This window comes from Passer montanus, unplaced genomic scaffold (genome assembly GCF_014805655.1).
Source record: "Passer montanus isolate IOZ18808 unplaced genomic scaffold, ASM1480565v1 scaffold234, whole genome shotgun sequence".
In the NCBI taxonomy this organism is placed as follows: Eukaryota; Metazoa; Chordata; class Aves; order Passeriformes; family Passeridae; genus Passer; species Passer montanus.
Window position 1 is genome coordinate 30,917 of NW_024366970.1, and position 18,246 is coordinate 49,162.

The 18,246-nt window shown below is 41.7% G+C and overlaps 1 protein-coding gene across 1 annotated transcript in view; it reads left to right on the forward strand.

Annotated features, from left to right (window-relative positions):
• The window catches only part of PDE1C (phosphodiesterase 1C), a 243,028-nt gene that overhangs the window by 27,335 nt on the left and 197,447 nt on the right, over nt 1-18,246 (forward strand). The window contains 1 exon segment of the mRNA XM_039710859.1: nt 2-117. Coding sequence (XP_039566793.1) covers nt 2-117 — 116 coding nt within the window.

Below are 18,246 nucleotides of genomic sequence, written 5' to 3' on the forward strand. Positions count from 1 at the left end.
TTTCAAGGAAAGGCCAAAGTTGACCATTATCAATGACCCTAGACATCCTGAAGAAATTTTAGCAGATGAACTACTGCCAGTGGACAGCCCTGAAGCATTGGTGAAAACATCTTTCAGGTCTGACTGATATGAATTGACTTCATTTATCTTTGAGAGGATATCTCTTTAAGATTAAATCTGTGGTGTGGATTTGGTGACAGAAATTGATACCGAAAGAGTCTGTAATGCTGCATATCTTCATACTTTAAAAGACTGTAAAAAATAAATCCATAAAAATATTGACTGGATTGGCCTTTAATTTCTTACACTTCATTAGCCTCCCCAAAAGATTGTTTACTAGGCAGAAAGTCTGTAGCTAGTCAAAAAATCAACAAAGACAGCTCATTATATGATGATGTCTTTGAAGGTTGGTATTGTTTCATTTGAAAGTGATTTAATGATGAATCATTGCACTTTAGGTCAGACGATGTGCTTCATCAAGGCAAGGGTGAGTTACATCTTTTTCTATTGATGTGATGTCTTGAGAACTGTCTAGAATTAATGTATGAAGGGGAAGAACTCTGGCCAGGGTCTTGCAAAAAAGTGATTTCTGCTGTTGTACAGTGATATATCTATGTTTTTGAAGTGTGATATATATATTGTTCTGCCATCCCCTTTTTTATTTAATGCTATCACACAGTTGCCATACATCTCTTGGAAATATGTTTTCTGAAAAATTGTCTCTCAAAGTGAGGTAAACTAGAGAAGTCATAAGGCATACAATGGATTTTTGACTGAAATTTGAAAATTGGTGTGAAATTGGTGAAAATTTCTGTGCCCAGAAAAAGCAAAGTGAGTGGCAGAATTGATTTTCAAAATGTTTTTTCAGCTTATTTTTTGGTTGTTGAAAATTTTTGCTCTATTTTTCTTTTGTATTAAACATACTTGTGTTTAAAATAATGTTCCTTGATTTGGATAAATTTCTCTGACTACAGTGATTTTGATTATATCTGAGTCTGTGAAACTTATTCTTCATACAATTATTATTTTGAAGGTACTTTGATTCATTACATTAGGTAGTAATTTAATGTATCTGTTCATTCCGATTGACGTTTAAAAGCATAATACCATAAAATGAGTTTATGTCAGTCTATATAAATAGCCCTGTAATTTCATAGTGGATTTCCATTCTTTGATATTCACATTTAAATGATTCAGGACAAGGATTTCAGAACTTGGATCCGCCTTTTATGATGGCCTATGGTATTTAATGACTTTAAAACTTTGTATCACTGATATTTAAAATCTATAATTTCAAGAGATCTAAGTATTTGTCAGCTTTTACTTTGGATAAAAATATATGGGTAGCAGCATTCCTTACACTGCCATTGTCAAGATAATTTAAAATATTTAATGAAGCAAAATAGTGTCATGGCATTTTAAATTGTATACCATAATAAGGAGTGATGAGTTGGAAAATGTAATTTAACAAAACAGTTTTGCTAATACGGTTTAAAAGGCTTTATAAACGTCACAGAATCTTTGTATTATATCAATATAGATATTACTGTATAAGGTGGCATTTGGGGGGACTTTATCAATGGAAATCCAAACAAATTGTTGTTACAAAATAAATAGCAAATGCCTAGTTTTCCGAAGAATCAAAACCCTGTGTATGTTTAATAGCTTTGCAGAGGAGTGGAAGATAAGAGAGTTGTCTTGGTTTGTAAAAAAGTGTCAGCCAAGGAAGGCGGGAAAGTCCCTTGATATGATCCCCTTCCATCCAAATTATTATAACTTAGAAATTAAGGGGCTTTCAGGCAAAGATATGGAAAAAGGAACAATAATTCTTTACTAATATGTAATAACAAGGCAAACAAACAACAACAATGGCAGCAACAACTAACAAAAACAGAAACCCAAATAACAATCTTCTCTCAGCTGTCAGGCACTTTCCTCTTTGGTGTGATCTTTGGTTTAGACTCAGAAAAGCAAAGAAAAACTAAAGCTCAGTGTATAAATCAGAAAGACCTTGGAAGGTTCGAAATATACCCAAAAATGAGATTAAAGCCAAATGAGGTTAGATGTTGGTGCCAAAAAAAAAATAATATTTTATTTAATAGTTAAAGAGGCAAAAATAAAAAGACAGAAAGATAGAGAAAGCAGTGTGCATAAGGACCGGGGGAACACGGAGAGCGACAGGGGTTAGATAGAAGCATGTCACCCTTCCAAGGGTCCCAAAAATGTCTCATTACTCCCCTCTGTTATAGATATATATTATATTGTTGGCTTTTTGCAAATATTAAAATGGATGCTATATGTATAATGTTAAAGTAACTTTGCTATAAAACATACAGGTTTTATTTCTGTTAGATATAGTAGTGAAATAGTTTATATAAGTATGCTTGTGTTAAAATGCCTGCTTGGTTGGGATTATATCCAGTGAACATATGATAAGAACCCCTGCTACTGATATGCCAACTATCAGCACTCACTGTCTGAAGACAGTATGGACCAAAGCCCAAAAACTAGAGGTGATGATAAGAATGGACTAAAACCACAACCAAGAAATGCACATGCTCTAGAAAGGCAGACCCGAGGAGGGGCCACGCTAAACAGTTCTTGGAACATGTAAACTAGTTTGGGGGAAAGTTTAAATATACATACTTGTTTATGAATATGCAACAGGCTGATGCAATAGAAATTGTGTATAAAGGGTAATTCCAAAATAGGTGTGCTCTTGGCTGACTACCAAGAAGCACCCAACTGTATATCTTTGCTTTATTGTCTTTGTCTCCTCTTGTCCTTCATTAAACTTTTAAATTCTACTAGGAGAGTGAACCTTGTTTTTCACACCTCCATCTGGTCATCTTGGTGGTGAGGGTCCCCCGCTGTGGCCACACTGTGCCACACCACACTGCGCCACATGCTGCCACACACTGAAGAGTATAGATTAATAGTTTGAGCTAGTTTGGAGCGCCAAGTTTGACACTGTCCCTTGCAACACTGAGGGTTTGTTACATCATGCTGCAGTGCTCTGGTGCAGGGTCTGGGGACTCCATGAGGGGGGCCTTTGGTGGGCCATGACACCCCCTTCTGCTGTAGATAAGCTTCTCCAGGTGAAGGGCCCCATAGCTGAGCTCCTCTGCACATTAGAGATGGGAGTTCACTGCCTCTAACCAGAGGCCTTTCCAACACATACCCAAAGCTGCTCTCCCCTCACCCTTTGGTGCAAGGGTCTCTTCAAAGCCTGGCAGCTGATAGCCCTGGGGCTGCTGTCTCCTCCCAGAAGGTGCAAAGCTTGTGCTTTGTGAATGTTCCCAATCCCGAGTTGTTACTTTATCTTATCTTCATCACCAAACAGTCCAGGGCCTCAGGGTCTGGTGGTATTCTTTGCAGCTTTAGTAATACAGTTTTAAAATTCCTTCATGAAAATGTTTAACTCATAAACAATAATATTTCAGTCTCTGACAACCTTTGATGTAGTTATGGTCACAGCCAGCAGGGGCACTATTGGCTCTCAGCTTGGCAGGTCAGGTGCGATGATTCCCTCGTGGCTGCAGGGGTGATGCAGCACGAGCCCAGCTGCCTCTCTCCACATGGATAATGGTCAGTGTATGGGCAGAAGAGACAGAAAAGGCCCTTCCTTATAAACTCAAAGGGGCAGCCAATCCCGGTGCCCCTCCAGATGGCAAAATGGGTTGTAGCAGGAACCTTGGAGCAGCAGCTGGAATGGCAGAGGCAGGCACACCTGGGGTAGCAAATGAAATGTAGCAGAAACTCCTCAGCTGTAGCAGGAGATGGGGTGTCCTGGCAGGCAGGAGGTACAGGGTTACAGTGTAGTGAAAAACAGAGCAGTGGCAGGGCTGGGCAGTGGTAGCTGGATTCCCGAACATAGCTGGGAGAAGTTATTAATGGGAAGACACAACTTGTAGAAATTGTAAAGTAGGTATGTATTCATTCAGCACTGTGAAAAACGCCATTCACTTGTGTTAAAATTTTAGAAGTTTAATAGTAATAAAAATTCAGGCAATAAGAATTTGGACAGTCAAAGTTAGGACAATAAAAGACAATACAAAGCAAAGAATTACATATGTCTGGCTACTTTTTGCACTCTGCCACAAAAGCATGCTTTGCTAACAAAGGATTAACCCTTAAAAGCAACAGCCTGTTGCATATTCATATCTCTCATACATTATTCAAACATTCCTTTCAAACAAAGGGTGTTTTCTGCCTAATTTCTGCTCACTCCCACCCACGCCATCTTATAAATCAATTTCTTGGCTCCTCAAAGTCTGGGAGAAGTCTGGATTTTCCCAATAAGGAGGCAATAATTCTTCTCTTGGAATTTTTGTGTCTTGTTGTTGCTATCTCTATGTGAATGATTTCTTGATTATACATTCATTGAGCTAGTTACAAAAAGTATCTTACATCACAAGTTTGAGCTTACCAGTTTAAGGCTAATTTCCCTTTTTCAATAGTTTGCATGCTTTTCCCATCAACTACTGCATACCCCGTCTTTTCTCCTTTTTTTTTCTCCCTGTACCCAGCATACTGGTTTTCTGTCCCAGTTTTCAAGATCTTATCTATTCGTTCCCTGCCTCTGTTTCTCACTTTCTCTGAATACTACTTTCTTCCAACTACACACACACAAGCCTCTTTTTTCACAATATTATTCAATACAATACACCTCCCTCCAAGGAGATAATGTGAAGCTAAAGTTATGTATACTTTCATTCCTCTACATTTACTCACTTTTATTTCTCATTCCTTTCACAGATTCTTTCACATCCTCAGGACATGAAGCGGATCCCTGTTGCCAGACAATTGCTGGTCTGTGTGGCCCTCCCTCACCTTGGGGTTGGCCTCTGGGAAGGGCCCTGAATCTGGTCCCCTCTGGTGCCTGTTCACCTGTGAGGCTGATTTGTGTGTCATTCACACTCTTCCACCATGGCCCCCAACCGGCCCTGGGGAACAATGGCTTGTTTGCAGATCACTTACACCTTCGGCCACAGCCCCCACCTGCCCAGGGAACAATGGCCTGTTTGTGGGTCATATACACCTTTTTCCACAGCCCCTCCCCCACCCCCCCACCTTGGAAGCTGAGGCTGATTCTGTGTGTGACTCACTCTCACACACAACAAGACAACTATAAGGTACCTTTTTCTTTCAAATCACCTGTTACAATTTCAGATGTTACTGGCCAGCCTGGATGTTTTTGGGTATCCCTCAATCCAGCTGTGTTGTCCAAACCCAGATGCTCTTGGGCATATCCTCAATCCAGCAGAATTTTACTTAAGACTGGATGTTCTTGGGAATGTTAATCCCTCAACCTAGCAGGTTTAATCCTGGATGGTCTTGGGCATTCTCATCCCTCAACCCAAAGAATTTTTAGGGGTCCCTCCCTTTTGTCCTGCTTTCCCAGGGGATTATGCTAGAAAACTCCTCTGTTCCCTCCGAGGGGTCCAACCCCTCCTTGGCACCCAGTTATTCCATGGAATTCTCTCACTCCTTCTATCTCTTGCTTTGTCTCTTTACTGGCTGTTTTTCTCATGAAAAGATGGAAACACAGCATGGGACTACCTTACTTAGGTAGCAGGTCTGGTATAACCAGCCGCCTCTCATTCACACACACATTTAACCCCCCCCAAAAGTATTTAAGAATCCTTTTTTCCTTTCCAGGTCTTCATGCACGCTACTTGTCTTAGGGGGCCAATTACTGTGGTTTTAGGGAGCCTTTTCCCTTTTCTTTGATTTATTGTCTCTTTTTGTCCACTGTTTGGAACCTGCATCTGCTCGATCACACCAGAAGAAACAGAGTAAGGCTGCCAAACTTGGCAGGGTGTGTATTGGAGTTTACCAATATTACTGAACGTCCCGTGCCTTGCTCTGCCTGGTCCCAGCTGCTGAACCAAATAGCCGCACCTGTGAGGCTTTCTCCCCAGAGACGCTATTCAATACCTGTGGTCACAGCTGGGCACATGGAGACAAGTCTGGGCCGTCCCTAGTTCCAGTGCTAGCGGACTGGAACTTGCTGTTGATGCAGGATCACTCCTCAGGCCTTCCTGAGCTGGAGAAACCTTTAAAGTGAGGTGAAGAAGGAGTGGGTCCTGATGGAGAGTTTTTAATCCAGAGTTTTTGTTTCGGGCTGCCTCTGAATCCTTCAACAACTCCAACAGAACCCCGACCGCATGGTCTACTTGCCCTTTTATCTGGGGAGAGGGGCAGGGGAGGGAACACAGGGACCGCCAACCAGGTACAGGGAAAGGGGGGTCTCAGGTGAGAAGGACACCTGGGTGAGCCAATGCCCCCCCAGCGGGTGGAGAGCATCCTTTGAACCTGCCAATCACTTGATGCTCCCCTTGGAATTTCTGGGTTGATGGACAATGCCCAGCAGAGGTCAAGGGTGGGGAAAGGAGAGGTGATTGACACCCCACCTGGGGAAGGAAATTCAGGGAGAAACCAGGGGAACTGAGGCAAGCCATGACATCACACCACAACAGGTGTGCCTTCCTCACTCGGAATCCTCTGAGGTCCCTGCAGTGAGGTGTTAATTCCCAGGTTTCAGAACCAAATTGTGAAAAACGCCAATCACTTGTTTTAAAATTTTAGAAGTTTAACAGTAATAAAATTATTATAAAAATAGTATTACAAATCAAAGCAATAATGTTATGAATAGAAAGTTGTAATTTTTTTAAGTTTCAGAGTTAAAAAAAACAAGTCAGACCGGTCAGACTCCTTTGGTTTCGCTGCCAAAGAAAAAGTTTTTAATTACCCGTTAATGGCCGATGCTTAACTATTGTTTCCCTGATGCTGGCCGCTTGCCAAGAAGACACCAAGAGAAACCCTCCAGGGTAAAAAGAATGGGCAGTGACACCAGAGCCAACATGCAAATGAGAAATGCATTGCACCCTGGGTTTTTACAGTTTTACAGTTTTTACAAGAAAAACCCCTAAAATCACGAGCCAACAAGTGACTTAAGTGACGTCTAAGGATGGGAGCATAGTCCCATACCTGCTTGGACCTTTTTGTTTCTCACCCTAACCTGAAAAGATACCAATTAAAGAGACCCCCCCGGGTTTTTGAACAAACAAGCTAGGACTCTACGACTCTCCCGTGAGGAGAGAGTCCCCAGCTCTGTCTGCAGACCAGTGGACAAAGCTGCATCATCCTCCTTCTTTGTGCCACGCCTGGGAGCAATGGCGGTGTGGGCGCAACCTGTCGATTTCTCCCCACCTGAGCTGATTCTTCTTAATAAAGGCATTAAAAAGGAGAAAGATCTCCTGCCCATTTATGTAAAATAAGAATTTGGACAATCAGAATTAGAACAACAAAGGACAATCAAAAAGCAAAGAATTACGAATATTTTGGATGCTTTTCTCAAAAAAGCATGTCCAGTAACTAAGGGTTAACCCTTAAAAGCAATAACCTGTTGCATATTCATATATCTTATACATTATGCAAACATTCTTTTCAAACTAGGGATTTTTCTGTTTATTGTCAACTTCCCTCCCTTCATCTTATAAATCATGGTTTGGCTTCGTGGAGTCTCAAAGGAGGTAGAAGGAACCTGGTTCTTCCCAATAAAGAGGCAATAATTCTTCTCTTTGGGATTTTAGTGTCTTGTTGCTGCTGTCTCTGTGTGAAGAATTTCTTGATTATCTTATCCATTCCTTGAACTAGTTAGAAAAGTATCTTACATCACATAGTTTCTACTTTAATATTATGTTGCAGCCTAAAAATACTTAAAAGGATTAATATAGCATAGTTCTCTAACATAACACATATAATATTCATTTTAATATTTGCGAAAAGCAAATCATATAATATGCATTTTTCACAAACATCTTACATTTTGCTAAGGTCTATAGTACAACATGTTCATCACACCACTATTTCTATAGGCGATACAAAGATATCATATTCATTACTCTAATATTTCTATAAGTGATTGCATACTTAAACTGATAGGTTATGTTTTATTAACAAGCAGCTAAAAGGAGTTATAATTTGTACCATATCTAAATACTTATGATCAACAACAACATGCAAAAACTAATACATAAATGTGAAAGCCACTATCATACGGTCATTTTTAACATGTTACTGCATCTGATTCACTGCTGTTAAAGCAGTATATAAATCCTTTCATGCACAGTGTCTTGGGGAGATTTTATGATGATATTTTATTCCTAAATCATCTGCTTTATGCCCAGAAATACCTGCTATAGCTTTAAGATGGACCCAGGGGGTGGGGAGCCTTGGGCTCCTGCAGGGCATTTGTTCAAACTGTTATAGGTAAAAATTGATCCAGCCAATTTTAATAAAAATAAAAACATAAAATTTATTCTTGACCAATATACAGTCCCAACCACCAACAATCAAATGCAGCACCGACCCCAGGATTAGAGCTGGGCGAACTCAGATCTGGCCTCTATCGCAGTGAATCCCCCCTGTTCACCAATGCCGCTTGGCAGAGTCCGCGTTTTATACTCTTTTTCTTGCCTGCGGCAGAGTCCCTTTGTCCTTCCTTGGAATTTTTCATATTCATGCTGTGTCTATTCTCTGTCCTGCGCTGGACAAAGCCTTGTCGGGGAACTGATGTGTATCTGCTCCTCGGTTCCCGGAATGCTGCATTCAGATGTATGTCCTTGATGGTTCTGTCCATCTGAGATGAACATCTTCATGGGCCATCATCGCTGGGCGTTCTCTCGTTCATACCAGTGAGAATGCCCATCTCCTGTGCAGGCTAGGTTCACTTTGTATGTTAATGACAGTCCTCGGCTGCCAGCTGTGGTTTTCCTCACTGTCCTGGATTAGGGCAAATCTGGGAGAAAACCCCCAAAGGGGACCTCCCCAGAAAGCAAACCCACACGGCCCCTTCCCTGCACAGGTTCAGGAAGGATTCCTCGGAGAGAAGCGGAAAGAACCTGTTTATTTAACAGGCAAAACACCACCAGCACACAAAATGAACAATACCAGATGGCAACACCGATCTGAAAAGGATGACAAATTCAGAAAGTCTTTCCTGGGAGTCATCGCTCTGTTGTCACTCCCTCCAGCGCTGGGCATAGCTGCTGCAGCCACAAGATGAAAACTCTCAGTGTTTCCCAGGTCCCAGTCCAGTGCAGGTTTGAATGGTTCCAAAATGGGAAAGAAAAAAAACAGTCCAGGGAAAAATGTGGACCACTTAGCTAAATTAACTAACAGAAGCAAAAAGCAAAAGCAAAGCAGGAGCACAGCAGAAGCAAGAGCAAAGCAAGCAGCAAAAAACAAAGTAAAAAGCAAAAGCCGCACTATGTGCTGCCCCATCTCTCTGTCCCGCCAGCCGTGGGGGAGCAGGCTGATAACAAACCAAAACTAACCTTGCTCTTCAGAGCCAGTCTTGAAGGCACAGAACATAATATCCAGCATTAACAGAACACACGACTGGGGATACAAGCATCATAACCTCACCCTAGGACAGTCACCCTGTGAAGCAATCCGCTTCTCCCTTGCTTGTGTGATTTTAAGGCTTTATATTATATTATTCTAACAATCATAACCTACCAGCACAAATGACCACCAGATCCATAACAAAACCATCCCTCTCCAGCATGCTCAAGTTGCCCAGGATATTACATTGTTCCTTTTGTTGGATTAGTTTTTCTTGATAGCTTGAAGCAAGAAGCTTTCCTTTTTTTCTTTCCCCTAGCCTGGAGGCTGTAGAGGCTATATCAGGAATCCTCTTGGCTTTTTTTTTTTTTTTTGTCTGTCCAGGGAACCGGGGGGGCTGTCATGAATCTGAGACCTCAGAGAAGCTGAACCATTGTGAGAAAGAACATGAAAACCCACCACTTTCACTAGCTTTGAGGAGGAGACTAACGCCAAAAAGGTTCCCATCTATCCTGTCTGAGGGGCTGCACGAACTCCTGTTCCTCCCCTTCCCTAAGACAAATGGGGCAGCTGCCATCTTTGCCTCCTGGCCACGTGGTCTGGGGGATGAGGTGGGGTTAAGGTTTTGAAATTTCAATATCTGGCATTTATTCAATCCTCTTCTGTGCTTTGTGGGCACTTTTTTTTTTTTTTTTTTGTTAATAAACAGCTTGATTTTTGTGAGAAACAACTGCTCACTTTTAAAATTTTAAAGGTTAATTAAACCTTAACAAAAAATTACAACAAAGGACGGAATATGGAAAAATTACAGTCCTGGGAGCCATCCCCATGACTACCAGCCACGTGGTTCATTCACAAAAATGGCTGCTCACCCTTTTATACCTTTGGTGTTGCATCAGGTAACTCTAGTCCCTCCTAAACCCTGTCACTTAACTCTTCGTTGCCGTCCATTGGTGGTGGAGATTGTTCTCTTGCAACTTGATTGGAGGTCAGGTGTTCCTATGCCATGCTTCTTAGTAACAAGCCTGCCCTCCCACCTGCCCTGATCACTAAGGCTATTATACGGGGAGGGGAAAGAGGACCATGGGGGTCATATTACAATAACATCACTGCACATCTTAACATACACATAATACCTATCTCTTAATTGTGAGAGTCAACTATTACATTACTTATCTATAACAGGTTGGGTTTTTTTAATTTTAACTCATTGGTATTAATTTCCCTCATTGTCAAATGGAATTATCAAAGCCCTTCTATTTAGAGGAAATGCTCATTCCAGTGCATTCTGTCCTAAAATTTGTCTCTAAACTGAGACACACAGTTAAGAAAATGTCTCTCCAAAGTTAAAATGAGTCACATTTCCTTGTGAATTTCTATCTTTTAAATGACTACATATAAGCAGCATGAAATTCCAGTTGCTACATCTTGTATTAGGTCTTGTTTTCTACTGTGCAATTATCTTCTGTAGCTTGGAAAATTAAGAAGAGACCAATATTTGATTTTGTCAACATCTAGATATGAGCTGGAAACACATTTAAACATAAAAGACATAAAAGAAGGAATGTGGTTATTTCAATGGTTTCACGTTTACCTTTCCTGCAGTAATAATCCATTGCAACCCAGATGTAAAGCAAAAAAAAAAAAAAAAAAAAAAAAAAAAACCAAAAAAGGGATACAAGCATCATAACCTCACCCTAGGACAGTCACCCTGTGAAGCAATCCGCTTCTCCCTTGCTTGTGTGATTTTAAGGCTTTATATTATATTATTCTAACAATCATAACCTACCAGCACAAATGACCACCAGATCCATAACAAAACCATCCCTCTCCAGCATGCTCAAGTTGCCCAGGATATTACATTGTTCCTTTTGTTGGATTAGTTTTTCTTGATAGCTTGAAGCAAGAAGCTTTCCTTTTTTTCTTTCCCCTAGCCTGGAGGCTGTAGAGGCTATATCAGGAATCCTCTTGGTTTTTTTTTTTTTTTTTGTCTGTCCAGGGAACCGGGGGGGCTGTCATGAATCTGAGACCTCAGAGAAGCTGAACCATTGTGAGAAAGAACATGAAAACCCACCACTTTCACTAGCTTTGAGGAGGAGACTAACGCCAAAAAGGTTCCCATCTATCCTGTCTGAGGGGCTGCACGAACTCCTGTTCCTCCCCTTCCCTAAGACAAATGGGGCAGCTGCCATCTTTGCCTCCTGGCCACGTGGTCTGGGGGATGAGGTTGGGTTAAAGTTTTGAAATTTCAATATCTGGCATTTATTCAATCCTCTTCTGTGCTTTGTGGGCACTTTTTTTTTTTTTTTTTGTTAATAAACAGCTTGATTTTTGTGAGAAACAACTGCTCACTTTTAAAATTTTAAAGGTTAATTAAACCTTAACAAAAAATTACAACAAAGGACGGAATATGGAAAAATTACAGTCCTGGGAGCCATCCCCATGACTACCAGCCACGTGGTTCATTCACAAAAATGGCTGCTCACCCTTTTATACCTTTGGTGTTGCATCAGGTAACTCTAGTCCCTCCTAAACCCTGTCACTTAACTCTTCGTTGCCGTCCATTGGTGGTGGAGATTGTTCTCTTGCAACTTGATTGGAGGTCAGGTGTTCCTATGCCATGCTTCTTAGTAACAAGCCTGCCCTCCCACCTGCCCTGATCACTAAGGCTATTATACGGGGAGGGGAAAGAGGACCATGGGGGTCATATTACAATAACATCACTGCACATCTTAACATACACATAATACCTATCTCTTAATTGTGAGAGTCAACTATTACATTACTTATCTATAACAGGTTGGGTTTTTTTAATTTTAACTCATTGGTATTAATTTCCCTCATTGTCAAATGGAATTATCAAAGCCCTTCTATTTAGAGGAAATGCTCATTCCAGTGCATTCTGTCCTAAAATTTGTCTCTAAACTGAGACACACAGTTAAGAAAATGTCTCTCCAAAGTTAAAATGAGTCACATTTCCTTGTGAATTTCTATCTTTTAAATGACTACATATAAGCAGCATGAAATTCCAGTTGCTACATCTTGTATTAGGTCTTGTTTTCTACTGTGCAATTATCTTCTGTAGCTTGGAAAATTAAGAAGAGACCAATATTTGATTTTGTCAACATCTAGATATGAGCTGGAAACACATTTAAACATAAAAGACATAAAAGAAGGAATGTGGTTATTTCAATGGTTTCACGTTTACCTTTCCTGCAGTAATAATCCATTGCAACCCAGATGTAAAGCAAAAAAAAAAAAAAAAAAAAAAAAAAAAAAAAAAAAACCAAAACAAAATAAACAAAATCAGCCCTCTCTTTACATCTCAAATACATGTGATGCATGATCTTTTAATAATTTAGAAGTGTTCTGATGGTCTTGATTTTTTTTGCATAATTATTTTACTATCTCTTTTCTGAAAGCGATTGTAGTATATATTTGTTGCAGTAATGCACTGAGTTAGCAGTGTACAAGTAATTTTGTGTCCTGACTGGTTATACTACTGCAGTGTTTAAAATGCAGATTTTAAAATCCCTTCTCACTGACATTTTGTCTGTCTATTAAAGACAGCAGAGGTCCAAGTTTGAATTACATTTGAAAATACAGTGGAATTGTAGTCGTTTATCCCTTTTTTACAAGGGAAAAATGTAATTGGAGATATGGAAGTGATTAGCTTCTTGGTCCACTCTTAATGCAACCAATCTGACACATCATCTTCTTTGCTCAAATATGCAAGTTCACTACTACAAAAGCTATGATCATTATATATTTTAACAGCTTTGCAAGGCTGTGAATTGATGCCCAGGAATATTCATATGAACTTCTCAGAGATGTATGATATGGATGTTGGCTACAGATGTCAGTAGAAGTCTGTAACTCTCCTCCTAAATCTGCATTTTAATCTGCTAGATCCCTGTGATAAACAGTGGTGCCGTATCAATAAGAATTTACAGTGGTAAATAATGAACTCTAAAGGAGGCTCTATAACAACTTTTTAGGCTGCTTTAACTTCTGCGTGCTAGTTCTTGCAAGCACTACCCAAGCAAGCATTTTGATAATGCTGAGCTGGCACCTACCAGACAGAGCATAGAAACAAAAAAACCTTGGAGTGCTGTTCTGCAAATATCACCTAGAAGTTTGTGCAAGCTCTTTATGTTAGACAACACAAGAGAAAATGCTGCTTTTGTTGCCAGACTAGTGCCTGGCTGATTCAAGGGTTCACAAGTGGGTGGCAGTGCTTCAGCTGAAAATTTCACATGCCCAAGATGTAATGATTTCTCCTAGACTTGTTTTAATAGGAGAGATTAAGTGTTATTTTGAGTCTGGAGATCTGGAAATCTGCATTAAGATGCATAAGACTGTGGTGGTTCTTATGGGATATTAATGACTATGCTGGATCTTGTGACAGCTGATACCATAGCACAAGCTGACTGAGACATCCAGGGCAGAATGAATATGCTGATCTGTAAAAAACACAGTTATTAGGGAAGCCTCCCTGCCCTTGGTCCAGGGTCTGCATTGACAGGTAAAGTTGGTCTGGAATCTTGGAGCAGTCCAGTTGGCTTTGTCTAGCACTTGGGGTCTTGAAGTAGCAATGTTAATGACAAATCAGGGTAGCAGGCAGCAGGTGAGGCAGAGACCCGCTGTCTCATACCAGACATTGCTATTTCTATACAGCTATGCTGTACCAGGAAGTGGGGCATATTGTCTGTTACCAAGGCCATAAGACCAAAGAACCAGAAAGGCAGATTCAGTTACTTCAAGGTCAGACTGTTTTCCAGCTCAAGGCTTGCATGCGCTCTTAATTTCTGTTACCTTTCAAAATACTTCCAGTTTTTAACTTGAGGTTTGTAACACGCCTGCTTACCTTAATGGTTGCTTTTCTTATGTCAGCTGCAAAGTTCATCTTTACAAGGACAGTTTGTTTTGCTTTTCTTATCAGCTTTGGTTCTGCTTTGTGGTTTTAAATCTCATTGGCAGCTAATCTTTCCGTATTTTTGATTTGGTTATGGGCAATGTAAAGTCTTGCTCCTGCCAGCTTCTGGCCACTTGGCATACAGCATAGAGGTGATACTGCAGTGCTCCAAATGTGAAAATAATTCAGTCATAACACCACGTGTTGGGAGTCAGCCCATGAGTCTCCAACATGTGGCTATACCAATGTATGCAGCATGAGTAAAAACCAGGGAGCTTGAAGCCACCATGCTGCTAAAGTATGACCTCATTGTCATTACTGAAATTTGGTGGGATGAATCCTGTGACTGGAGCATGGCTGCAGGATGTTTAGAAGGGACTGGAGAGGAAGGACGGTGTCCTGGTTTAGGGCAAGTTTGGGAGATAACCCCCAAAGGGGCTTCTCTACAAAAGCAGATTCAATTGGCCCTCCCCCCCCAACTGGTTCGGGAGAAAATATCTCCTTGGAGAAAAAAAGTGGGAAAAAACCCTGTTTATTAAACAATAGAACCCAAACAATATTAAACAATAAAACTTCTTGCTGCCCCAAGAAAAAAAATGGCAAACTCAGAACAGTCCCCTCCCCGGGTTGCAGCTCGGCTCACTCAGTCTCTGATCAGTCCCTCCGGCGCTGGAAACGCCGCGGCCCAGGCCCAGCCAGGGGGCCACAGGTGGAGCGGCCGGTGCTCTTCTGGGTGTTCAGTCTAGAGCAGGCTTGAACAGGTCCAAGAAAAAAAAGAAAATCACAGTCCAAGGAACTTCTTTGCCTCAGCTAGCTAAAACTAACTAAAAGCAAAAAAAGGGGAAAAAAAAGCTCTGTCCTGCTGTCTGTCCATCCGCAGATAACACATTCCAGGAGCAGGAATATGGAGGAGTGAGTGCAGTCTGAAAACAAATTGCGCACTTCTTCCCTCCCCTCTTCACTCTCTGGAAGAGAGTCTTAAAGGTGTAAAACGTATTTTTCAGTATAAACAGAACAAGACGATTTGGGATAAAAGCATCATATAGTCAACCCAGGACAGAGGGGCAAAGGGATTACCATCTATATCAAGAAATGGATGGAATGTAAAGAGCTCTCTCTGGGGAACAGCCATGATGTGGTCTAAAGCATATGGGTAAAAATCAGAGACTGAGTCAACAAAGGGAACGTGGTTGGTATCCACTACAGCTCACCTCATCACAGGAATCCTATTGATGGAGACTTCTTGCTCCAGCTACAGGAGGCATCATACCTGCAGGGTGTCATCCTTCTGGGCCACTTCAACCACTCTGGCATCTAGTACCACAGGAGATTCCTGAAATGCATGGAGAGTAACTTCTTAAGTCAGATAATAACCAGTCCTGCTAGACAGATTGTGATACTGTACCTGATGGCCATCAATGCAAGTGAGTTATTGGGGGTGTCAAGATTGGAGTCACTAGACTACAGTGATCAGGTACTTGTGGACTTGCAGTCTTGATATTGCCTTTTTCCAGACCTGGAAAATGAAACTCAAGATAATTTTAATAAGGAGGTAATATAAGAGTGAATCTTTATTTGAAGACCTTCAGTGACATTTATGGAAAGATGTCCACAAAAGCCCACCCCCCACCAGGGTGAATACATTTTCATAGGCTTTAGGAAATTAGCATAATTGATAAAAAGGAGGAGGACAAGTGGTGGTGCAATTCCCCCCAGGTGAAGTCCCTTCTCTGGAGTCCCTCCTTCGGCACTAGCTGTGCTCTATGAAATGTATCTCAAAGAGTTGTTCTCAGCCTTGGTTCTCAGGAAAAACCAAGAGAGCACTGGGGCCCTGCACCTCCCAGGGCTTGGAGCTTTCGAATTTGTTTTGTCTGTTTGCTTAAGGAAAGGCCATAGTAAAGTATTGGGAAATCTAGCCACTAATACAATAGGCTACAGAGCAACAAATATATGTGCAAAGAATACAGAGAACATATGAAAGAAAAAACTCAAACCAGCATCACTGAGGGGTATGGGTCAGGCAAAGAGTTAAGTCAGGACCCTGGAATTTAGGAAAGCAAACTTACAGTTCTTCAAGGAGTTAGTCAATACGACCACCTGGGAAACCACCCTCAACGAAAAGGGAGCAGAACAGAGTTGGCAGATCTTTCAAGGGTGCCTTTCATAGAACTCAAGTGCTTTTCATCACTAGGTGTAAAAAGTAGGGGAAGGAAGGCAAGAGACCAGGACCTGCTAGTCAAACTAAACAGCAAGAAGTATAAACACAGGCAGGGAAAGCAAGGACAGGTATCCTGGCAAGAATACAGGGATACAGCCCACTTTTGTAAGGATGAGGTGAGGAAGGCCAAAGGTGAAGCTGGACCTGAACTTGCCCAGGCAAAGAATAACAAGAAGAGCTTCTACAGGTACAAAAGCCAGAAAAGAAAGGTAAAATAAGGTAAGCAAGGTTGGCAAACTGGTAACGGTGGACAAAGTGAAGGCTGAGGCATTAAAAAAACTTTATTGTCTCAGACTTCAATGGCAACCTCTCCTCCCACTTCTCTTGTGTGGATGAACTAATAGATGGGGACTAGGGACAGAAAACATTTCCCGCTGTAAGTGAAGATCACGTTCATGACCACCTGAGGAACCTGATCCTACTTAAGTCCATGGGACCTAGTGAGATGCATTGCAAGAACGGTCTCATGTAGTTGCCAAGCCAACTCTCCATGATATTCAAGAAGTTGTGGCAGTCAGGTGACTGGAAAAGAGATACATTGTACCCGTCTAAAAAAAAGGGGTAGAAAGGAGGATCCTGGGAACTCCCAACCTGTCAATTTCACCTCTGTGCTTTGGAACATCATGGAACAGATCCTCCTAGAAGCCATACTAAGGCACATGAAAGGGAGTTGAGTTGAGACAACCAGCACAGTTTCACCAAAGTAAAATCCTGCCTGATCTAGAAACCTTAGTGACCTTCTATGATTGAATGATTACATCAGTGCAAGTGAAGGGATCTAATCTGGATTTAGGAAAAAATCTATCCGGATTTATTTAAGGCCTTTGATACGGTTCCCCACAACATCCTCTCTCTAAATTGGAGAGAGATGGATTTGAGGGGAGGACTGCTCACTGGAGGAGGAATTGGTTTGACAGTGACATCCACAGGTTAATCAACAGCTTGGGGACCCAATATAGGCCCCTGAAGAGGTGTCCATACGGGGGCCAGTTCTACTTAATGTCTTTATCAGAATCAGAGACAAAGGGATTGAGTGCACTCTCAGTAAATTTGCAAGTGACACCAGACCAAGTGGTTGGTTCATCTAAAGTACCTGAGGTACCTGAAAAAGTTTTAGAAATGGGCCCATGGGAAACTTATGAGATTCAACAAGTTCAAATGCCAGGTTCTGCACCTGGCTTGGGGCAACTCCCAGTACCATACCAGCTGGTACTGGAGGATGAAGAAATTGAGACCAGCCTTGCAGAGAAGGACTTGGTGTGTAGCAGGCCCAGGGCCTGCAAGGCCTCCTTGGCGGTCAGAAGCCCAAGCTAGGAAATGCCAAGTCATGATGACTGGGCCTTAGAAGCCCCTCTCTTCTGCCTTTAGGACCCTGCTTATCTGTCTGTAAGCCTATAGGTCACTTTCCCTTGACCCTTACTATTGGACAATTTCCAAAACCCCTGTAGGTTATATAAACCCCTACTTATGCCTAGTTCAGGAGAAGAGCCGTCACTGAGAACCTTTGTAGAAGACACCAATAAAGAATTCTTCAGAACCTCACACAGCACTTCTCCTCTCTCTCCCAGCGTCTGTTGTGGCACCTAAAGAGCTGAAATCACTAAGAGCTTGTATCACTTGAGCTTGTTTAGGTTGCCTGCGGCTAGCAGCTGCTTGGGAACTCGGACATGCTGTGCTGAGCACCACTGAGCTATCCTGGCCAAGGCAGCCCACCAGGCATACCCCAGCTGGAAGCCGCTCAGTATTGGTGGATATGAGC